The following is a 25605-nucleotide window of genomic DNA, read 5'->3' on the forward strand; positions in this document are numbered from 1 at the left end:
CAATTATTTTGGCCTTGCCAGCAGCGATCCAGCCCGGCTTGGTTTGCTCCAGTCCATAGGTCTGTTTTTGCCTCGGGCAAAGTGTATTTCTCATCCAGTGTGTTTACAATTGGAGAAATGAGGGCTGCCTGTGAACACATCTGTACTCTATGTGTAAAAAATAAATAAAGAAAAGAAGAAGACTGGCAGCTTTTAATTTCACAGCTTAGGGCTGTCGTAACACTCGTCTGCCAAGTCCAATTTCCACAGCAGCAGCTGCAGGGTGCTCTTAGGTTCTCACTTGTTTACGTGCTTGTCTTTCATTTTTCTAACACCAGCATCTCATATTCAAACCGGAGAGGGAATAGGCACCGCAGACACAAGCTGAATGGGAAGAGACTCACTGTCACATAGATGTGGGACGCGGCAGCGGGATCATTTTGATTTCAGCGCGTTTCGTAATCGATTGCGTTGAGTGTTCATCAGTGCGACTATTGTGTCCAATGTTCAACTTCAATTTCAACCTGATACGCCAGGTGCTTCACTTTCCTTGTTTTGTCAAAAACAAACTAGCGTGCCTTTAAAAAAAAACACACACAATATATCTCCCTCACACACACACACACACACACACACACACACACACACACATACACACCTGATTTTGTCCTAAGCAGAAATTAACGGGGAAAACAAAACAAAACACCTTGAAAAATTCAATTACGCCTCCCTTTAAACTCTTTGTACATGTGGTTTTTGGGGGTTTTATTTTTTGTACCTAAGATGTTCCCCAAAGGTAGAGTCTCTCCTCCTGCGGTCTTCTTCAGAGGCTGTGTGTTAATAACATTCCCCAGCAGATGCCTTTGTTTTATAGCGTTGAAGCACTCCCCCCCAACTCCCCCCTGCCCAACCTCCCCCACCAGCACCACTCCGGAGAGTTATCTAGACTGGCCAGGCAGAGCGGCAAAAGGTTTTGTTAAATTACCTCCAGTAATTAGCCCAGCACGTGGGATAGCTGCTGAGCCCACACACACACACACACACACACACACTGCTGTGGGCATACACCGCGGCCGCATGCTGCTTCGCTTTCATCCGCTGCATTCATCTCTACTTTAGCAGCAGCTGGGGATGACTTTCCCCCCGCCAGCGACGAGAGCGAGTCAAACTCCCTGTTGCTATGACTCACCAGGTACAGCCACTTCCTCTGAGCCCGCTTTGATGAGTTTTATTCAGTTGGCTTGTGTTTGCAGACGAACTGTTTGTCAGCCTGTGATAATAACGCCATATTGCAATGTCTTTAAACTAAACACTGAAGATAAACATGATAAACTTTATCTCACTGAGTTAGAAATCTGAGACACAACTGACGTGAAACAGATCAGACAGACCTCCAGCTCTATGAACTAGTGCAAGTTAAAGGGACAGTTCACCCTAAAATCAAGAGTACATATCTGTCCTCTTAAGCTGTGGAGCTGTTTATCAGTCTAGATAGTTTCAATGTGAGCTGCAGAGTGTTGGAGATATCGCCCGTAGAGACATCTGCCATCTCTCTAGTATAACAGAGCTAGATGGCACTTGACTTGTGGCCAGGACACATGCTGGAGCCTTTAACGCCTGGAAACCCGAAGTTGGTTGTTGGGTGCTACTGTTGCGCTGACTCTGAGCCGACTTTCGTAGGCATAAAAGCAGGTTACATCTGAGGTTGCTGAGTGACCATAACCAGCATCGTGTCATGAGCTAGCAGTAGATGCATGCTTCCCTCTGGTCAGTGATACAGTTGGTGGGTAGGGCTGAGCATTATTTACAAAAATGATGATACCAGGACCCTTAACGATACCGATACCAATAGAGTACGTCATTCATTCGATACCTTTGTTTCTACTTCATTCGATACCTTTTGTTTCTACTTCCTTCGATACCTTTTGTTTCTACTTCATTCGATACCTTTTGTTTCTACTTCCTTCGATACCTCTTGTTTCTACTTCTTTTGATACCTTCTGGTTTCTACTTCATTCGATACCTTTTGTTTCTACTTCCTTCGATACCTCTTGTTTCTACTTCTTTTGATACCTTCTGGTTTCTACTTCATTCGATACCTTTTGTTTCTACTTCCTTCGATACCTTTTGTCTCTACTTCTTTTGATACCTTCCGGTTTCTACTTCATTCGATACCTTTTGTTTCTACTTCATTCGATACCTTTTGTTTCTACTTCCTTCGATACCTCTTGTTTCTACTTCTTTTGATACCTTCTGGTTTCTACTTCATTCGATACCTTTTGTTTCTACTTCCTTCGATACCTTTTGTCTCTACTTCTTTTGATACCTTCTGGTTTCTACTTCATTCGATACCTTTTGTCTCTACTTCTTTTGATACCTTCTGGTTTCTACTTTATTCGATACCTTTTGTATCTACTCTGTTTGATACCCTCTGTTTTAGACACTACTTGGCTATTTCAGTCGACCTGTTAAAGGTATTGAATTCCAAAAATAAGCCCTATTGGCTGGCTCAGCAGAAAATAGTTCCTACATGAAACTGCTCACAACAAGGTCTGTGGATTATCTTGAGTAACAGGGTCATGATTTCTGGAAAGAGACATTGATGATAAGATTTTCAAATGGATTTTTTTGGCGCTTTGAGCTCCACAAGCTGAGTGTCATCTAACTCCATTATACTGAAGAGAGGGCAGACATCTGTACAGCTGATATCTCCAACACTCTGCAGCTCACATCAAAACTACCTGGACTGATAAACAGCTCTACAGGTAAAGAGGAAAGATATGCATCATAATTTTGGGGTGAACTGTCCCTTTAAAAATGGCCACCTCCAGGAACTCCTCAGAGCTAACAGGACTCAGAAAGAGGCAGCACATTCTTTGTGGAACAAGAGACAATAATACTTTGAAAATGTTTTGTTCAAATAGGTGAGAAGTTCAGACTGATTATAACAGATAAAAACACCGTTTGTCATTAGCGCTGTTTCGTCTTTCTCTCACCTCGTGTCTCTGAACTGTTGGTTGAAGTGAAAATTATTCATAAAGATTGAGTCACCAGTTACGACCTGCAACCTCCGTTAAGTTCTGAGGCCGACAGCGTAAGGACTGCAAACAATTCTACTTCCCGGAGACCAAGGTTGCTGCTGAATATTTGGGTGGGCTTAGTTTAACTGCTCTGTGGTGCTGGTACTGTATGTCCTGTGTAAATACACTAAGGTACACTACAGGAACAACAGGATGGGACTCACTGGTCTCTACACTCTCACTTACTGATAGGGTTTTGCTAATCGCTAATAAAGCTGATGCCTTTGCCAGTGTTTTATTATTATTGTTATTCTTATTGTTATTATAACTGTTATTATTAGGGTTCAAGCCCTGAAGGGACAGAACCCTACTGAGTTTGTGCCAGTTTGTTATCATTATTAATTTTTGGTATAAGTCCGACTGACTTGACATTTGGCCAACACATGCAGCTCATTGTGTTCTACAAAAAAGCCCCATGAACCATTAACCTCTGCCTCACTAGATATTCAGACATTTTTTTAATTTTTTGAAAAACAGTAAAATAAACAGATGTTGATGAATTTTGAGTTTCTCAACACCAACACTGGTTCACACCATCTCAGGATAAAAATACAACTTCCTTATACGAGTGAGCAAAACTGGTCAAAAAACATGGCAATCAGCAAATAAAAATCCACTCGGGGTGGGGCTTGGATGAAATTGGCCATATCTGAAACGATGTGTGCAATCATCACAAATCTTGGTAGATATGTTCTATACATGTTGGGTGATTGGTGTGCCAAAGCAGTTTGAGCAAAATCTATAGGGGGCGCCAAAAATACCAAAAACATCTGAACATACAGATCAAGTTTCATCAGTTCTGTGGAGGCAGGCATATGTCACAACTTTGAGTGTGCCGTTATTGAAATGCTGCGGGGCAAGTTTGTGGTTGGTCGAACTTCTTCTTTAGACATAAACAAGCTGCTAATCAGTAGAAATGATATGAAGAATCTAACTTTTTGATATAACACCTTAAAAAACAGACTTTATTTAACTTTATTATGACAGTACTTTTGTTATATACCAGAAGCTACTTCACTTTTTAAATGATCCTAACTGTATATTATGTTGTACTTTTGTATTTTCATGGTCTGCAGCAGTTTAGAGGAGATTTCAGAATATTGAAATATATACTGTGTATCGTGATACAGCCTAAAAAAGCAGTATTATTCATAGGCTGTTTCACTCAGCTCTGTTTGGAGCAAATTTGTACATCATGCTGCCTCTAATGGTCTGATGGTGAATACTGCAGATATGCTGAGACTTAAATTGATGACTGATGATGATGTACTGTTTTGGTGCTGTTTTTCTACAGGAAAAAATAAGGAAGGCAGTTTACGTCTAAATATAAATTAAACTTCAGACATTAAAGACAGGATTGTGTCACGCCTCTTGTCTTCTTCACATCATACGGAAAATATTCAGAAAATCTTCGGTCTGCTGTCACCTGGACTTTGCTGCATGACTCCTCTTCACAGTACGTGTGAGTTTTTACATCACTCTTATCTCTCAGAAATGATCATAATTGAGCTTTCCTCTGGTGTCTCGACCTTTGACCTTACTTCCTCTCCCCTGCCAATCACTGAACTCAAGATTACCGCACTCACACATTTGGTATTTGATCAGTAATTTAATGCAGTGTACAGTGAGTGGAGGCCGATTGGTAGATTGAATAAAACGCAGCACCACATTATGTTAGATAAACCTGAACTGTTTCTCCACTGCCCCCTTTTTTTTTTGCATCAAATGTCCCGATTTTCTCTCGTCCCACGGTATCTATAAATAAAAGCAGAGCAGAAGGCGTCAGGAAGGTAATCATCTGCCCGTGATGCCGGGGCCGCAAGCTCCATTTGGCAGAAGCCGAGTGAATATATCTCATCAGCAGAGCAAGTTTGGACTTCCCACCGAGGCTATAAACAACTTTAATGATCTTCAGCTCACTGTGAGGCGCCCGGCCCCCCTTATACTCCGATGGCGGGTCTTAATACACCACTGTAGCATCCTGATAAAACAGCGTGGAAACAAGGGGAAGAACCTGCTCTGAGTCGCTCAATCTGAGCCACGAGGAGATAGGATAGTGTGCGCTCACCGGTCGGGCTGGTGAAGGCACAGAAAGCTGAGGAGGAAGATCTAAATTGGATCTCTGCTTCTGGGAGGCTCCTGCCCTGACGAAGAGGAGGAGAGCACGCCGGGAAGAATGGAAGAAAAGAAGAGGAGAGGTGGGAGAAGAAAGGGGAAAGCAGAGACGCAGGAGGAGGTGGAGGGCGCCTGATTTCCACAGCAAGTTGCATCTTTTCTTTTTTACACAGCAGCACACACACACACACACACACACACACACACACACAAACACACACAAACAGAGGCAGCAGATAAGGCCAACAGAAAACCCCAGACAGCCGATAGCATCAGTAAAGGGCTGGTAAATTAGAGGAGAACACTATAGTGAAGTGAGGATGTCAGAGAGGAGACGAGAGGGAGGAGAAGAAAAGAAGGGAACGGATACAAAGAAAATAGAAGACAGAAGAGGAGGAGGTAGAGACAAACCAAGACAAAAGAAAAAGAAAAGGGATGATAAACAGCCAAAAGAGAAGAAGAGTAAACTGAAACTAGGAGGAGGGAAACAAGGCCACAAGACAATTAAATCTGAAAAAAGAGAAAGGAAAGGTGATGAAACATAAATAAGGTGAGGGGAACAAGACAGAGAACAGAGGAGGAAAAAATGATGTGAAAAGAAAAAAGAAGACAAACAGGTGAGAAACAGAAAAAAGAAAAACAGGAGAGAAGAAAAATGATGAAACCAGGAAGAACAGCAGAGAAGAAAGGAGGTGAATGGAGACGAAGAGAAGGGAAAATTAGACGACAAGAGAAAACACAGATTACTTTAAAGAGACCGTTTACCCAAAATCAAAAATAAATGTTTTCCTCTCATGTTGTGCTGTTTATAAATCCAGATAGCTTAGGTGTGAGTCACAGAGTGTCTGAGATATCAGCCGTAGAGATGTCTGACTTGATAATCCACAGACAGTGCCGGCCTGTGTCATAGGCAGGAGAGGCGAATGCTCAGGACGCCATCATGCACAGGGTGCGCCACTCACTATGATACTATTACTACTGTTATTTTGACATATGACATAAGGCCACAACAACATAACTACACAAAGCCTACTACATAATAGAGAGGCTGTTTTTCTGGGTTCCTCGCCACCTCCTTACACTTTACCCGCTCTCTGTGTGAGATGGGCGGAGTTATCTGACCTCACATGAACCCTGAAACACGCTGTATCATCATCATGTCAAAACCACTCAACTACCACGACACTACTGAGAGGATCAGCAGGAGGAGAGCTCGTTAAGTTAGCTGTTAGCAGTTAGCAGCTAGTTATCGTTACCTCTAAACAGCTGGTGGACACAACCAACAGCTCACTGAGGTTGCACTGATTTACACTGTGATGCGTTCAAGCTCTATTCCGTAAAAATGAGTACTGGGGGAAGGTGAATTATAACATTCTCATGATGTGTTCAAAGTAATTGTGTAAAATGAAGCTTTTGGTGAGAAACTTAAATAAATCAGCTGTTTGAAGGAGAAATGTGTCGATGTTTTCACAGCGATATAAAACAGATATTAGAGAAGAAATATGATGGTTATTTCTTTAAAGACATTTTTCATGTGAAAAACAGTTCTGTTAAAGGTTGTTTCATAAATGTGTATTATTGAATTTGTGCTCATTCGAAGGTGTGAAGGACTGAAATCTTTTTCTTTTTTTGTTTACAGATTAGATTTCTGTGTTTCCCTGGAAACAAAATAAGAATAAACAGGTCAAAATTCAGCCATGACTACTCCAAACACAGTAACTCCTCACGTTTGTGAGGTCACTCCAGCGGTAACTTCCTGCAACAACTCAAATCTCGCGAGACGTGAGATTTCAGAGCCAGACTTTCACTCTCTGAGTGAGTGTTTTGACTCGCCACAACAAACAAATTTTGACCCGATTTTGACCAACTGGATCTGGATGAGCCATTTGAATTTGATGAGCGCCCGTATTTATTTGAACACGGAGTACACGGATGCACACGGACACAGAGCTCATTGAAACTGAAGAGCGGACGAGGAGAGAGAGGGAGCAGCAACAGGCAGAGGAACATGTCTGAATCCAGCTAAAGGTAAACACACACGTTCATTTCTCCTTTCCGTTATGTTGTTAGATAATTACACTAACAATCCGAGCCTATCTGTGAGAAAAAAATGCACTTTTAGTGGACGTATTTTGACGTTGTTTGACGCTGTCTGAGTGCCCTATTATTTAATATAGCTGCATGCAGGTCAGCCCTAGCTTCGTACTGGAGACATGTCACATATTGAACATCCTATCACTCATTTAGACAAAAGTAGATCGGAAAATAGGGCCCAGGTTGAAAAAACATTAGTTCCCCTTTAAGCCTGTGGGCTGTCTGCTGCCAGATCACAAACTAAATCAACATTGTGGCTTGTTTGGAAACTTTATCTCATATTACAGAAACAGTTCACTGAAATATGTTTCCGAAAAAAATGTTTGATGTTAAAAATGAGCTGTGCAGTTGCTGAATCTCATTTGAGCTCGACAACAGCTAGTTTAAAAGTTGGATTTACATAACGGAGCCTAGAATCTTCTGCAGATGCCTCGTCTCTCAAAACGCAACACGGCGCTACAAGAACAGGAGTGATGGTTAGAAACTGAAGTAAGTTCCCTGAAGGAGAACCACACTGAGCATGTGCTGAACAGGTGTAATCAAACACTGCTGATGCACTGTTTGTGTGTGACTCAGCAAGTTAAACTTTAACTGGTGATAAACACAAACAGCACACTGCGTTGTGAAATACCTGCTGCTTGTCTGGATTGTACAGGTGTGTGTCCTTTGTCAAAGTCTGAATGAGTAGATGCACACGTCCTTCTGTGCAGTGATACAGTTGGTGGGTGTAGTTTGGTAGAAAGAAAATAGTTCCTACATGAAACTGCTCACAACAAGGTCTGTGGATTATCTTGAGTAAACAGGTCATGATTTCTGTAAAGAGACACTGATGGTGAGTTTTTTTAGATGTATTTTTTTTGGTGCTTTGAGCTCCACAAGCTGAGTGACCTCTAGATCCATTATACTGGAAAGAAGACGGACATCTCTACGGCTGATATCTGCAACACTCTGCAGCTCACAACAAAACTATCAGACTGATAAACAGCACTACAGGAAGAGGAAGAATATGGACAAGAAAAGAAAAGATAAACAGAATGAAGAGGAGAGAAAAAACATAAGACACAAGGGAGGTAGAACTGAGACAAAAGGGACAAAATGGAGAACAGGACAAAAAGAAAGGGGGGGGGGGTAAAGAAGAAGAGAGGTGAACAGAGGAGTGAAGAAGAAGAGAGGTGAACAGAGGACAAAGTGAAGTTTCAGTCCCACGGGGGTTTGATTAGCTGCTGATCGTCCCCAGGGGCCCTGCAGCCTTTGCTGGGAGTAACCTTGTGCTCAGGAGCCGAGCCCCTTGAGATGCATGGCCCCTGTCAGCGCCGAGGGGCCCCGAGCCACCCCGCCGAAACAGCCCTATAATTCTGCACTACATCTGCATTCAGAGGTCATTCATCACAGAGTGCACAGTCACAGGTATACCTGCCCGCAGCTCCGTGCCCGCTGAATACTCAACTACAATTTCTATAAGTCGGCGCAGTTCCTATTTTTTCAGACGTGCTGTGCCGCTGCCTCTTTGCTCCGTATCTGCATTTAAATCTACTCCAGCCTACTTCAACTCTGCGAGTGCATCAAACTCTTCTCTGTAATAGAGTCTTCTCGAACACTATCTCCAACTCAGCTTGATCTTTACGTTTAAATCTCCCCTTCTTCCGCTTCAACAGGCTCCAGCTCCACGTTTAATCTGGTGGACTGATTCTTCTATACGTTCAAATCTACTGCAGCACTCCACATTAAAATATACGCAGAAATTCTGGACCTAGATCTATTAACAGATTGCTTCTTTCATTTGGTAAAAGACTGAGATCAGCAATTTGTCCCAGTATGGACTGCACAGGCCTTTCCACAGAAGTGAGGAAAAAAGTTGTATCCAGTATTTTGTGACCCCAGAGGGAGCTGTGTTTGATAAACCGCCTTAAGTGATGTCACTTGAGTCAGCACCAGGGCTACAAGGTCGAAAATTAAATAAATAAGCAGGTGTGGAGTTCAAACAGAGCGAGCTTACCAAACCTCCTCGCAGCTTTTGGGCTACATTTGAGTCTTGTATCGCAACACATCAAAATCTCTCACTGGACTGTCAGCAGTTGAGTTGCATTATGGGTAATGTAGGCGACAGGTTTTGTCGAGGGAGCAGATTTTGTGGAATAAAAGAGGACGATGCCGTTGTTTCGGTTGCATCGACTTTGATACAGTTTTTTGAGATAAGTCCATCATGAAGCCAACAATGTTCGTTGTTCGTTTCTGCAAACAACAAATATGTTACATTTGTATGTTTGTATTGTAGATGGCCTGACATGCCTGACATATTTGTGTATGTGAGGAGCAGGGCTGTGCCACATCATCCTGTTCACAATAATACTTGTATAATTTTTAATATCATATCAAAAATTCATATTGTGATATTTTGTCTCATTGACATATTGACATCATGCTGCTGGCAACAACAAGCACAGCTGAAAGGTAAATTATTCCCGACTCCTTGGTGGTTCCAGTAAAAAGAGGAGCAGCTTCAGTAGTGTGGAATAAAGTGTGGCGTCCTGAATGTTTTCCTTCTCTTAGCGCTCAGAGGGAACTCATTCAGCGGCTCCTCTGGCAGCAGCACAGCGTCTCTCCCTCTCCTCTCTGATTCTGTCACAAACCTTTGGTGATGGAAACCTACGTGAACAAACTCCATATATGTGACTGTGTCATAACAGCCTGTCACAGGTTACAGCCTGATGATCAGACAGTCCCTCCAGAAAATCGCGATCTTGCGATTGCAATAATTAACACAAATTCAACGAAATTTCGCAATATTTGCGGGGGCTTGCAATTCTTCTAAAGTCCCACGATTTTTCCATGTTTTTCCGCATTTTCCGTGCATGTGACGTCATTTGAAACGTCATCAGACACGTCATCAAATGCGCTATTGGCATTGCAGTATGGAGAAACGCTCTGTAGTGACATAAGAATTTACACTGTGTAAATGCAGACAAGATGTGTTGAATGTATTAAAATGTTATGTTTACAGAAGATGGAGCTGACATGTTGTTGTTGTACAGTCACATTGTCTGGTTTGAGAGCGACAATATTCACTCAGGATTTTTTGCAACATTATTGGAGTCCATGTTTTGAAACTAATTCAATAAAACTTAAGAAGAGAACAATAAAAAACACTGGCAGCTATTTTTGTAATATTCAGTATTCAGTTTGATTATTGTAGCAAGTGATTACATGACTTATTAAATCTTTTTTTTTTCTCCTTTTGTCATTAGCCGCAATTTTTGTCATTTACCGCAATTTCCTGCAAAAAAACAACAACACATAAATATGCCGCAATTTTGGGGGCGTTGGTGGCTTAGTGGTAAAGCAGGCGCCCCATGTACAAGGCTGTTGCCGCAGCGGCCCGGGTTCGACTCCAGCCTGTGGCCCTTTGCTGCATGTCACTCCCTCTCTCTCTCCCCCCTTCACACTTGTCTGTCCTATCAAATAAAATTAAAAATGCCCCAAAAAATATCTTTAAAAAAAAAAAGCCGCAATTTTTGACAAAATTGGCGGCAAATTCAAGGTTTTTTTGCCACGAGATCCTGGAGGGACTGATTACAGATGCTTTATATATATATATATATATATATAATATATGTATATATATATATATATATATATATATATATATATATATATATATATATATATATATATGTATATATATATATATATATATCCCAGGGGACATTTTTTAAATTTGTAATTAGTGGTAGACTTGATTTAGTTGAACTATTAATATTGTAACAGAATCTGAATCAGACTCTGAGTTACTGTTGTTGTTCACAAACTAAAGAAACGAGAGATCATTTTTCTTTAGTTTTTACTGAAGATTTGAAGCAAACTTGTTACAATAGTATTTCCCTAAATAAATAATACATTTAAAAAATATATAAAAATTGTCAAATTGTCAAGAATATGGTTATCGCAAAAATACCTATCCTGATATTATTTTAGGCCTATAGGGCCCAGGCCTAGTGAGGAGAAGCAAATGTTCCCAGGAATGGTTATCTGAATAACATGAAACAGCAGCTTAAGTGACGGGAAGCACGTTGAATGTGTGTGTGTGGGAAAGCTTGTAAGGAGTGTCACAGATTTGTGAACTGATACAGCTTGTCTGTCAGACAATATAAACTGTCATGCAGTATCAATTCTACGGCTCCCTCTCGAGATTAAAAGACCCTCACATGTGCAACTCTATGTCTGAGCCTGAGTTATTTTAAGTCTCATTTATGCTACAACACGTTTCGTACATATCATTTAAATGTTTCTACAGTGATGTAGTTTATGAGCTGATTTTGTCATCAGGAGGTGGAGGGTGTGACACCTTAGGGAGACACCTGCCAGGCTGCAGATCACTGATCCAGATCAACAAATAACAAAACTGATTTCGATTAAACGAGTCACTGCTGAGTTTACAGCAGCTTTTGAGGCTGCTTTTCCAGCCAGGGTTGTGCCATGGAAAGCAGGTATTTTAAGCCAAACATGATCTTTTTCTAAACACAACTAAGTGGTTTTTGTGCCTGAACATAACAGCATGTTAACAACAGTATTGTTGAAACGTACAATGCCATTTTCTCCTGGTGATTGGGTTGATAGAGCCGCTAAACTTGTGGTGAGAGCATATTCATCAGGAGCCTGCTGACATCTGTATCACTGATTAATACTTTCAACAAGTGTTTCAGAGGATTAAAGTGTCCATTTGTCCAAATCACACACACATAAACCTGCCCTGTTACTCTGAGCAGTGTGTAGTGATGCAGTTAATTTCCCAGGTGTTTCAGATTTCTACCTCCACACAGAGACGTTTGGTTCGTAGCGCTCACAGCATTGAAAAAATATATTCTAAAAAGCAGATGACAGTGTCAGGTAATTTCTACCTGTGGTGGAAAATCAAGACAAAAACACCTGTGACAAATTCTTTGTTAAAACTTAATCTCCTTATTTGAGAAGAAAGAAATCTGTTTTATCCTGATGATCGCTGTTGATTAGACGACCTCGCAGACGTTCCTTATCTCGCTCTGTTCTTCTGACTGTGACTCTGTTAGTTCGATTGTTGTTTCCTCTTCACAGGAAGTGTGTGTCTCCTTTACTCAGCTGACGTGTCTTCATTCAGAATATTTAGGCTGAATGACTTTTCTCTCTCTGCTGAGATTATAAACACTTTCATGTAGAGTTTTCTTTCTTCAACACTTCCTCAGAAACAGTCCCAATAAAAACTGTTCAGAGGGAGGCTTTTTAAAATAGTCATGGCAGAGTTTTCACACAGAGATACAATATCTCCAAACGTCGTCATGGCTGATGCAATTATTGGTGAGAAAATGTGTGTTTTTTTGTGATTTGGAAGTATAGACATGTTTCCTCTTAGTAAAGAAACACAAGGAAACATTATTATCTCAAACCAGACAACAATAGCAGCAGCAATGCAAAGTCATAAATGCAAAAAATCACAAAAGCAGAAAGACGTTGGGCTGAATCCAAAATCACAGTTCAAACATGAATGCATGTCTCTGGCTAAAACTTTGACTCAACTTTATATTTACTTATTCACTCACTTTTTGTACCAATACAACAGTGACTACGCGTTCGTGCACAAAATATTCCAGGTTTTGCCCTTATTACAAAAGATACAATATTCCCACTCAGCTTAGAAAAAGAGAGGCGACTCGTAGCTCTGTGTAATCAAAGGTAGATCCAAACCTTCTGTCGGGTGCTCATGGAGAACAGGAAACAACAGGATACACAGAGCGGCAATTGAGGCACCCAGAAAATGAGTAAGGAAATATTAAAAAAGTTTTATTGTCGTGGCTAAATTATTGAAACAAACATGTTTCGACCACTGCAGGTCTTCGTCACGGCTTTAAAATGCAGCCAAAGACGTTGGGCCTGCTTCCAAAATCACAGCTCAACAATGAGTGCATTTCTCTGGCTAAAACTTTGGCTCAACTTTATATTTACTTTCTGTACCAATAGACAGTGCCTAGGCTTACCTGCACAAAAGTTTTTGCCCTTATTTAAAAAATAAATCCTACTGAGCTGTTTATATGGCTAACATTCCCGTTTACACGCAGCCACACATTCTCTGATTATTGTGCCTCAACATGTCATTTACCACGTCAAACTAAGGAAAGTGGAACAGCTGAAACTGTTTCTTACATTTTGCTTTCTTGCATTGAAACAGGATCATTTGAGAGTTTTCCAGCAGTGGTGGACGTGTTCGACTGTGCTTACACAGCCTCCATCTTTCATTCCTTCAGCAACCTTCTAGAAAAGTTTTACTTTTCTAAATCTCGCTTTTAATATCCAAATCTTTCATAATGTTTAAAACTAGGCGTGTTTCTTCTTCAGACAGTAAATATGCGTTTGTCTTTGAGGCGTGCGTCTCCACCTCTCAGCCTTACAAACTGTTGGCTGTGTAGTCTGTGTATAATGAACAGACATATGACCTGTTCATATGTATACCTACGAAAAACACCAGAATTCTTCTATAACCCATGTAACAGTGAAGGCTGCGATCACGAGATCAATGTGTTGTGTTGTGGGAGTAAAGAAGGACATAGTAAGAAGAGTGAAAGTCAGCGTAAGGAGGCAGGCTGGTGTGGGCGATGGGTCAAACAAACTCAGGACTTTCCTCCCGGAGATGAGTGTTTGGGTCCTGTGTGTACACTGGGTCATTTTAAGCTGAGTACAAAACATGAGGACACCAAACCATGTTTCTATCACTAACTCTAACATAAATAACTTTACTTTCCTAAACCTAACTTAAATAATTTTGTGTTAAGTATGTAACATGACAACACCCAACCACGATTCTTTTCCGAAACCTAAGCTACGTAAGTTTACGTTAGGTACATAACATGACAGCACCCAACCACGATTCTTCTCTGGAACCTAACCTATGTAACCTTACGTTAAGTATGTAACATGATGTCCAACCACAATTCTTTTCCTCGAACTGACCTAACCATAAAGGTGCAAAGTCATCAGCAGCTAATTCGTTAGATATCATACAAACCGTTTTCATAAGATATCAAAGGAACTGTTATTTGAGGATATGTTGACAGAGCTGACGGTAAACAGGCAAGAAGCCGTATTTCACAACCAGCGGACATTCTGAATGTCCAAAAACTGCTCCTATTGTGTCTGGTTTTGGGGGTTAAATTAAATTCCCACTTGTGTTGGTTCAAGTTGATGTGACTCAGACCCTCAGGACCTATTGTGACTTTGAACCTGATGCTGTGAGCTGGCCAAATAAAACATGGTCCAAACAAGAGAATCATGGTGTGTTTAGAATATGGAGCCATATTTTCAGTCTGACTCTGTCTTCCGCTGTTGCTCTCCGATATGAGTGGTTTTGTTCCAACATGCTGCACGTCCATATTGTCAGAAGTTACCTTGGATTCCTCCGTCAGAGTTTTTAAAAACACAGATGGTTCGCTGCACCAAAACACGTCTGTTTTCACAGATGAATCATGACTTTTAATAGTGTCCCCTAATGTTCTTAATTTTCATGCCAGCAAACATTTCCCGCGAGTGGGCGTTAAATAATTATTTCTCTTCCAAATGAAGAATATCTCAATGTTGGAACGAAAGTCTTATCTCATTTCTAAGTATAGTCTTAATCTGCAATACTTTACTCTCATCTGCATGTATTTAACTCCAGGGTTAACTGAATTCATTCTCATTAGAATTCACAGCCTACCCACCATAACTGGTATAATGCACCGTGTTACTCATCAGCAGCCCACTTTCATCATCCTGCGGCCTTCACACTGTCCCGGCGAAATGCACACTGCATTGACCCTCATTATGTGTACTAGACCTGCACTACACTTCAAACTCTTCCTCCTAAGTGAGCTCAATTTAGCCTCCTTGGCTTGTTGAAAACTAATGGAACTACCTTTAAGAGTTCAGACTCAAAAATGACGTGGAACAGATGATGTGAGGAATATCTATCAGTCAGCCACTGTAATCACAAACCGCAGTTGACGGGCACAAGACTGAGCTCCCACCTGAGGGAGGATGAGCGATGACGCCCGTGATAAATGGAGCCCCCCCCCCCCCCCCCTTCGCGGTCTCTGTCAGCCCAGACAAAAAGTCAGATCTCTGGGGTTTGGGCGGCCATCGCTCTCAGAAAAAGGTTGTGCTCACCTTGACGTTTCCTCCTATCAGGTCAGGTGGCTCCTCGTCCGTCTCCAAGGCGACGTTGATAGTGGCAAAAGGCCGGCTGGCCATCTGTTGCATCTCCCTCAGCAGTTGCTATGGAGAAGGAGGAAGAAGAAGACAAGTGCGAAGGTCAGTGACGAGTAAATACAGATGGACTATTCTCCAATCAACAGCCCAGCGTGTTTCATCTGCAGGTAATGAACATAATTTATTTATTAACACTGAGAAGTTGTTTTTTAAGGAACAGTTCATACAAAAATTTAAATCAAGGAGGCTTGAAAGAGGTATCCAGATCTGTAAGGGACTGTTCGTCACTTATAAGCGGGGAGTGCGAAAAGAGGGAGGGATGTCAAATCATTTCTTAAGCACTGGGGAGAAACTTATGTTTTTTTTAATTTGTATTTTGTATTTATTTCACCGCCAAGTTGTTTGGAAGGCATGTTTTCTTTACAGAAATCACCTAAATGACACCATCAGCCGGAAACTGTCAAAACTGAAATGATCATTGTTATCATTGATTTTCAAATTTACAACAGTCCTTGGACACATCATGTGCGACAAATGTTTCTATCAGGTAAAAAACATAACCAAATCTGCTTGAAATAGTGATTTTTTATCAAAATCACTTTATTCTGCATTTAAAGTTTAATCAAAAATAAACTGTTTGCACGACAAGAGTGAAAAACTGAGACTTTTTCTAACTCCAGGATTTCTTCTTCAATGTTTAACTTTCAAACATAAAATGATAAGTTTTAAAAATCTAATAACTCATGTATGGTGGAGGGAGGGTCATGTGTTTTCCTCCAGCCCCTCAGGGAGGGTCATGGAGAAATATCTGGAGCTTCAGGGAGGATCATAATAAAAAAAAACAACCAAAAACAAAGTCACACCACAGCCACCCCTCTCCTCTGATTAATGAAGTAAAAGGAACATAATCATAGTCAATAAACTGGAACTCATTAACCAGTACGTAACTAGTAAATTCTTAATTAAGAAAAAAAAAGAAGAAGAAAAAATGACGTGAATTCAAGAGGCCCTCTGTTTTAGTCTGGCGCTCCACTGACTCAGTTAGCTTTAGCGCCGCATTTCAAAGCTCTGTCCATTTAGAGGTGGTGAAATTATAAACATTTTTAATGTAAATGTTTTGACTTTTCTCGTATTTCCTGTTGGCTTTGCTGACAGACATCTGGACAGCTGCGTAAACATGCAGAAACATAGTGCCTGCAGCCCATCCTCTGGGCTAAACTGGTTAGCTAATATTAGCCTTGGCCGCTCTGCACCACTCAGGTCAGGTGGGAGCTAGCTAGCAGGGCCACTCAGTTGGGATTACCACTAGCTTGCTGTGGAAACATTGCACCCTACCATGGTGAGCTGCTTACTCACCATGGTGTCCTGGGGGAGACTAGAGGGTGGGCACAATGTTTCCATGGCAACACTGTTGGGATGGGATGGCGTTACAAAAGGTATTTGATGAATGAGAAATGCAGAAAATCAACCTACAGGCCGACATGTGTAACTGGTCACGGTTATGATTAACTGTTAACATCTCTAGTTAATATAAATATATTCATTGGTGCAGTTTTAAGTCTCAATAGTAGAAGTACTAATTATCCAAAACGGTGCTTTTAACTCTTTATAAATCAGTAATGATGTAATAAAACACTCACAACTGGACCACAACAGGAACACAGGCTCAGACAAACACTAACCACCATGAGCCTGACAGAGAAACTTGTTTCAGACTGTTTTTAAACGATGATCCAGCTGCAGCAGATCTCGGGTTATCAGACAGTTTGTTCCAGAGAGCATCACCACAGCAACTAAATACACCTTCACCTGATTCAGTCTGACTCCTCTGTACATTCAGGAGAATGGTTGGGCTGAAGCAGGTTGGAGATATATGTCAGGGCCGCACCATTTATGGTCTTGTAAACAGGCAGTGGTACTTTTAAATCAATTCTGTACCGCGCTGCAGCCGGTGGACAGTTTTCAGTTCAGGTGTGATGCGTTCTAGTTTCACAGTTAGAACTCTCACTGCAGCACTCTGAATGAGCTGAAGACGACCCACGGTCTGTTTGGGAAGTCCAGTGAAAAGGGTGTTACAGTAATGTAACCTGCTGCAGATGCGTCAGACGAGCACGGTGTTTGTTCTGTATATAAACTGATCTGTATATAAACTGTTGTGTCAGTGGAGCAGAAGGTAAAATGTTCACGAAAACACAGTGATGCAGATATAAAGATAATCATATGGTGGAAACAGTGATGCAAAGTACCATTTAAAGTGTACAGTACTTGAGTAAATGTACTCCTAATGTAACTTTCCATCACTGCAGGGCAGAGGCACAGTCTCATTCTGGGCTGATTTATAGCATGGACCTTGGCCAGAGGAGGAGGAGGAGGAGGAGAAGGAGGGAGGTGATTATAAGGGAGGAGGCAGAGGGTGAGAGGGAACAGAAGCTGAGAACAGAGAGAGCAGAAGAGGAAATAAGGCAAATTAGAAGAAGAAGAAACTGGTAAAGAGGAAAATGGGGATTGTAATAATGTGGAAGTGTGAAGATCAGAGAGGAGACATTGAAGTAAACCAGAGAGCAGAGTAAACATGGCGATGCTCCCGAGCCGTCGACTGTCAGAGCGGCAAATGACTCCGCCTACCAGTCCATCCTGTGGTTGTATGACTCCGCCTACCAGTCCATCCTGTGGTTGTATGACTCCGCCCACCAGTCCATCCTGTGGTTGTATGACTCCGCCCACCAGTCCACCCTGTGGTTGTATGACTCCGCCCACCAGTCCATCCTGTGGTTGTATGACTCCGCCCACCAGTCCACCCTGTGGTTGTATGACTCCGCCCACCAGCCCATCCTGTGGTTGTATGACTCCGCCCACCAGCCCATCCTGTGGTTGTATGACTCCGCCCACCAGTCCACCCTGTGGTTGTATGACTCCGCCCACCAGTCCACCCTGTGGTTGTATGACTCCGCCCACCAGTCAAGTGTCTCTGGCAGTCTCCATCCATGTCAGTGAAAACATGAATGCTTCACACACAGAAGATTTGTCAGAATTATCAAGTTACGTAATAATTATTGTCATAACGCCTTCATGAGAACACAACGGATGAGGTCACAGTGACCTTGACCTTTGACTACCAAAATCTCGTCACTTTATCTTTGAGTCCAAGTGAACATTTGTGCCAAATTTGAAAAAAAATCTTTCAAGGTGTTCTTGAGATACTGCGTTCATAAGAACGGGACGGATGTATGGACAGTTTTATGAGGTCATGGTGACCGCCAAAATCTGATCACCTCATTGTTGAGTCCAAGTGAATGTTTGTGCCAAATTTTTAAAAAAACTGCTTCAGTGTGTTCTTGAGAGATTACACAAGGATGAAATGGATACAAGTTCACAGTGACCTGGACCTGTGACCATTAAATTTCTAGTCAGTTCATCTTTGGCTCCAAATAACTGTTTGTGCTAAATTTGAAAATATTACTTCAAGACATTCTCGAGATATCATGTTCACAAGAATAAGGCAGACAAGGTCACAGTGACCTTGACCATTAACCTTCAACCACCACATTCTAATCAGTTCATTCTTGAGTCCAAGTGGACTTCTGTGCCAAATTTGATGAAATTCCATCAGAGTATTGATGAGATGTGACACATCATGTTCACAAGAATGATACAAATGCAAGGTCACAGTGACCTTGACCTTTAACCACCAAAATCTGATAACCTTATTGTTCAGTCCAAGTGAACGTTTGTGTCAAAGCTGAAGAAATTCCATCAAGGTGTTCTTGAGACATCACGTTCGTGATAATAAGACCGATGCAGGGTCACAGTGACCTTTGACCACCAAAATCTGATCAGTTCATCCCCAAGTCCGACTGAATGTTTGTGCCAAATTTTAAAAATTGTTTCAAAATGTTCTTGAGATATCGCTTTGACGAGAATGAGACAGATGAGGTCATAGTGACCTTTGACCACAAAAAATTCTAATAAGTTTATTCTTGAGTCCAAGTGAACATTTGTTCCAAAAGTTGAAAAATTCCGTCGTGTTTGTGGTATCATGTTCACAGAAATGAAACACATGCATGATCACAGTGACCTTGACCTTTGACCACCAAGTTTCTAATCAGTTCATCTTTGATTCCGAATGAACGAGGTGCTCTTTAGGTGATACGGTGTTTATGAGAATGAGACGGACAACCTGAAAACGCCTTCAGCCACAGCTATCACCTGTGTAGAGGTATAAACACAGCTGATTGATCGTTGATAAATTAATAATTAAAAAAAATAATACTAAAGCAAGTCAATCAGTGATGATGTCACATGACGCAGTTTTTCTGTGCTGAGTTTTATATGTAGACAAACATCCAAAGAAGCCTGACCTGATGCATCCTCCATCTTGTCACAGTGGAACAGAGGACAGGTGGAAGTAAAGGGCAGCGTTTCACACATCGTATGTCTGTATCAACACATGTTCATGTGGGGGGGTTGAGGCTGACGTGTGAGGGTGGTGACCCCCCGTCTGACTCGTCCACAGCCTGTATTTAATCTGCTGAGTGTTTTCGTCCCTGTGAGGCCGTCAATCGTCTCTATCGACACGTCAGCTCTTCCTCTCTAACTGTGATGCCCTGTAATAACATCCTCACCAAAGGTTACAGAAACAGCTGCAGGGAACGTCTCTGTTTCTCTACAGTGAAGACGAGGAGGGAGAAATGTCTCAGTGTCCTGGATTGTCTTTGTGGAGCGAGTCAGCTCATTAAACTCCTGCATGTGTCTGTATCCAGATCTGTCTGCGCTCCTCTGTGGAGGAGCAGCTGGACGAGGAGGAGCTGAACTCTTGTTTTCCTCCAGTCTCTTCTTTTAAAACAGAATTGTTTAACATTTTAGTGAATCTGCATCTTCACACTCTGGCTCAGTGGCTCAGTAATAAATCACATCAATATCACTCTTAAATACGAGGCTACATCTGGCAGCCTGTTAGCTTGGCTTAGCTTAGCTTAGCTTATTGACGCAGACTACAGCGAGCTTGGCTCCGTCTGCCTCCCAGCTCATCTGACACTAATTAAAATGTTTCTGAAACATGGAATCATCACTGTGAGGTTCCCGACAGAGTCCAGAGACTCTGCTCCCAAGATAAAACCTGTGAATCCACAACTTGTTGTTTTGCTTGTTAATTAGTGAGCTGTACAGGAGCTGGAGGGAAAATTGTTTTTTATTTTTAACCTTTGACGGAGCCAGGCCTCCAGGAGGTGTGCCAGGGTTTGAAGCCAATTTACACAGTGGGCAAACAGGAGGTCTGGGGTCGGTCACACATTTTCCCATAGAGTGACACTGGGAAAGACACGTCTGGAAATCACTAGATACATTTTTGAGCGTCACAGGCCCACATGAAATAACTCGCTCAGACCAATAACATTTGGAAAGTCTAAAAGAGCCACAAGACTAAATTGTGTTATCCACAAGTTAGCAGAGTGCTAAACCAGAAGTTAGCCACATGGCCAGTGGAAGTTTCCCGCTAGGCCACGCTTGGCGGCGGTACGTCTCTAGCGTACCTGCTCTATGGGCCCAATGATGCCAAAGCAGCACAGATCATCTGAGCAAATTCATACTGCAGAAATAAGAGCTTTTTTGGCTTCATGCGCCACTGAGCAACTTTCATATACATATATAAATATATATATATATATATATATATATATATATATATATATATACATATATTTCTAACTGTATCTTATACATATAGGTTACGTAACGTAAAGGTGCAGACACACCAAACCGACATCAAAGAACTAGCGGCAACGAAAGCCAACTGTTGCGTCGTCTACGTCGCCTCACGTCGCCCTGTGTCAGTTGCATTTGAACACACTACACGGACTACATCCGACGGCCAAGTAGCACGTACGTTCTGCGCCTGCGTGAGAGAGAGCGGAGTGAGAGAGTGGTACATCCTGTCAGCCGAGGGGTTTCCTATCTGTGCAGCCGAGCACCGCAGCACCTCCACGGACTATTACATCCAGACGGTCCCGGTGTTTCCTCCGCAGGCTCCACTTCACTCAGCTGCCCGATAAACCCGCTGCTTCTTCCCACTTTAACCTGAATAACAAACCAGGGCTCGGTGCTCCGGTTGGATCCAAACGGAGAGCCGGGGCTAGCTCAGAGACTAGCGGAGGCTAACTGGCCGTGCTTCCCTCCGGTCATGCTGCCGCAAAGCTGCTGACGCCGAAGTGCCGACAGTGCAGGACACACCGCAAAAACTAGGCCAACAGACGCTCACCGACGGCCCGACTTTGGCCGATGGCCGACCATGGGCTTGGTGTGTCAGGGCCTTAACGTAGTTGCAATAAGTAGTAAATAACTCAAATTCCAACCCTATGATTTTGCCAGTGGTAGCTTGCTACTGTCGAATACAGCAGTGGTGCCCAACTGGTGGGTCAAGATCCAAACGGCACCACAAGTGACTTTGGAACACATCAAGTTCGTAAAAAACACATTATTTTGAAGTACAGTGAATTTCCTGCCCAAATCCTTTACTTTGAAGTGCTGTTTCCTGCTGTAGAGTGAGTGACTAACAGACTGGACAGAGCCAGCAAACTACATCAATGACACGGTCAAACAAGAGTGACATTGAATGTATTAAACTGTGTGGACCTTGAACTAATGACTGACAAGACATCTGGACCAGTTGGGAACCAGCTGATATACAGCAACATCAGCTAATATTAGCTGACTCATGATGTCAGTATGGAAGATAACTGCTGCTCAACATGACGTTACCGAACTATATAAGTAACACTTATATTAAAAAACAGTGTCAAGGTTGTATTATTTACCTCTGTAGGTCATGTGGAATCTATATTAACCCTTCGCACTCTGCAGATACATGGCATCTATCAATATAACACACTTATTTACAAATGACAAACACAAGAAAAGCACGACAAATATTACATGTCACCTAAACATGAAACCGAATGTTTAGTCAGCTTTTAACAGGTCTACTCATTCAGTGGCATGGAAGTGGTGTAATGTATCACTGTGGCTCAAATCGGAAGATTGGCGGTTCGATCCCCGGCTACTCCAGGCCACATGTAGAAGTATCCCTGGATAAGAGACTGCACCCAAATTGCTTCTGATGGCTGTTCCATCAGTGTGTGAGTGTGTTCAAGCTCAGGAGCAGGCGGCACCATGTAAGGCTGCCTCGTCCACCAGTGTGTGAATGTGACATGTAGTGTAAAAGCGCTTTGAGTGGTTGGAAGACTAGAAAAGCGCCACACGAGTGCAGGTCCATTTATTAAATATAAAAGTGCCATAAACAGGTGTGATTTTCCACCATGGATCCTGTGAGATGGACCCAGCAGCAGAGGTGGGCCTGAGCCTGGAGCTCTGATGGATTAACTGGTATCAAAAATAATTCCCAGTTGCAACCCTAAACGACTCAAAGCTCGCACAACTCCTCACAAACTATTAAGGCTAACTTTACACTCTTTAATTAGGTGACCTAAAATAAGCACACACACTATTAATTCACACAGCAGCTGGAGAGAAGTGATGCAACGATGAGAGTGTGTGTGAAGCGATTGCAGCCAGTTTAATGTCAGCTGGTGGAGGACGGAGCGCAACCTACCTGGATACTGCCTGAGTGCATTCCTCTTTATATTTTCTACAGGAAGTTAATTAGCACATTTGATAAAAGACAAAAGTGTTTAAAGAAGCCAGTGATGAAACTGAATTAGAATATTACTAATTGTGGAGGAGATGCAGTAGAAAATATGGTTTATAAGACGAAAGAAAGCTCAACCTCACACTACAACAGAGACATATAAGCAGAACACTTATAAAGTCTGAATCCAAACACAAAGAGTCGCCTCGTTACCACAAACACAAATACAAAGCGTGAGACCAGTCTGACGTCTTGTTGTTGAACACTCTCTGGTGCCACCGCAGCAGTCAACACGCACTAACTAATGAAAACACAAATGAGCAGCTCATTGTGCCGAGTCCCGATTTGTCATGATTAGATGTCCCACTGCGTGAAGTGTCTGTGAGCCAAAATATGTAGCCTCTGTGAGTGTGATGACTGCCGGGTGTGTAGCAACACAGCACCCCGAGGACTCTGCCATCTTGCTCTGGAGTCTGCTCCGCTCTGCTTTGACATAAATTATCATCTATTAACACAAACTCTTCTTAATAAATCCACTGACTTCCTGTCTGACCAGCCGAATCCAGACACTCCCGCTCAGACTCTCTCTGAGGGAAGAAACAAACTGAGAGAAGTTCTGCACTCGGGCAGAATCCTTCACAATGACGCAACAGGCCGAGCCGGGCGGCAACATCACACTGTGGATCTGTGTGGTGAACAGGAAGCAGGAGAGGCGCGAATCTGCATGCAGACACATCCTTTTTCATAAGCGCAGCTCCTTGAACAGCACAAAGCAACAGAATTGATTTAGTGGATAAAAAGCAGATGGAGGAGCATCTGAATGTTGCGGTAAACAAACTTTAGAGATTCAGTCCACCTCCACGCAGCCTCTCTGCAAACAGCCTGTCCTCCTGTCTCACAGGCAGGCAACCTCTGTCTAAACACAGACGCCTGGCTCAACACACACACACTGCTTATATTCACGATTACATAGATTTACTGTAAAACTGAAACTGTCCACAGTTGATTGTGTTACTGAACAATAATCTGCAGGTTTCACCAACCTGGATTTAAAACATTTTCATTGACAATTAAAAACAGAGAACGACACTAAAATGTTGAATCTGACTGTTTTCATGAAAATTTAAATCATCTCTGTGAAGAATTTATGTGATTCTGCTGCAGAAACATGAGCTGATGTTGATTTTACAGATGTGTTTTCACCAGTTTCACAACTTAGGAACCAGCTGTTAACATAAATTTATCATTCCCTTCTAAAGTTGTTAGCGAAGAAGTCGTCAGCCAGCAGTGAGTCATGATGCCGACGTGACAGAGTCCTACACTCACAGTCCTTTTCTCTTTGTTTTGGTCTCCACCGCCTCCAGAGGGAAACATCATCTCTTTCTGCTGCTAAATGCTTTTTGTTGTTGTTTTGTCATTGAGATTAAAATCACTTTACAACTACATAATAAACAAGGAATATAAACGAATACTATAATCCTAAAAACAATCAATAACAAACAATATAGGTCGCAGAGCACCTGAAACCAATTCAACAACTGTACTGCGTAGGGCAATCTCATGTGTGAACAAGCAACTGCAACAACCGCAAGGTTCATGTTGTTTTTTAAATTAGCCCTTTGAAACCTGAAAGCAAATTGGCTTCATTTCTTTCAAAAAACATGGGAAGAAGGCAGTGAGCAACAAAATAAGAAATGACCCAAAAATTAGCAAGAAATCTGTAAAATAGAAAAGAAGACAGTTATTTTAAAAAAAGTTAAAAGCAAACCAACAAGGAAATGACCTGAAAAATTATAATAATTATGTAAAATAATTTTAAATAATAATAATTATAATAATTGTTGTTATTATATTATAATAATAATAATTATTGATTAATAATAAGAATCATTATATTATTATTATTAGTTCATTTAAAAATAACTATTTTCTAAATCTTTTTTTCCTTTTCTTCCTTTCTTTATTTTTTGCAATGTGTGGAACATTTCATACCAAGTTGTGCACCATGACCTCAGGGTTCAAAGGTTTAAATACTTGCAAAAGGCGCCTGAAAGCAGCACAGGAAACGTGATGTCACTGCAGGTTTCAAAGAGTTAATGGGAGCATGTGTGTTTACACTCTGCTACAAACGTCAGCAGCGTGACGAGGTGCTGAGTGTCTGTTCTCCGCAGAGTGCACCATGTTTGGTGTTTTTTTGCCAAGAGTTGAAAAATATTAAAAACTGAGTAAAATGCAGCAGCCGCGCTGTCACCATCACTTTTTACCCAGCAGTCCAATCACAGGGAGGGTGGGCGGGACAAACACCACACAAATCTCTCTGCCTGGATCCTTCAGGCTTCCCTTCATCCAGAGCAAAGAGGAACTCTACCTTGTGCCAACATTTTAACTTCTCTATCACAGCAACCACACGCAACCAAATCGTCTGAGTTGAAATAAACGCTGCACCCTTTATTGTGCCTTGTTGCCCGTGTGTGTTTCTGCTTCAACAGT

General features: G+C 41.9%; 1 protein-coding gene across 2 annotated transcripts in view; it reads right to left on the reverse strand.

The window, feature by feature from the left end:
- atrn (attractin) overlaps positions 1–25605 on the reverse strand; it is a 225786-nt gene that overhangs the window by 16828 nt on the left and 183353 nt on the right. For both annotated transcript variants that reach the window (XM_078175381.1, XM_078175380.1), the window contains exon 27: positions 15435–15542. In XM_078175381.1, the coding sequence (XP_078031507.1) occupies positions 15435–15542 (108 nt within the window). The remainder of the gene's footprint in view (positions 1–15434; positions 15543–25605) is intronic.

Source organism: Epinephelus lanceolatus, chromosome 15, assembly GCF_041903045.1.
Source record: "Epinephelus lanceolatus isolate andai-2023 chromosome 15, ASM4190304v1, whole genome shotgun sequence".
NCBI classification, from domain to species: domain Eukaryota; kingdom Metazoa; phylum Chordata; class Actinopteri; order Perciformes; family Serranidae; genus Epinephelus; species Epinephelus lanceolatus.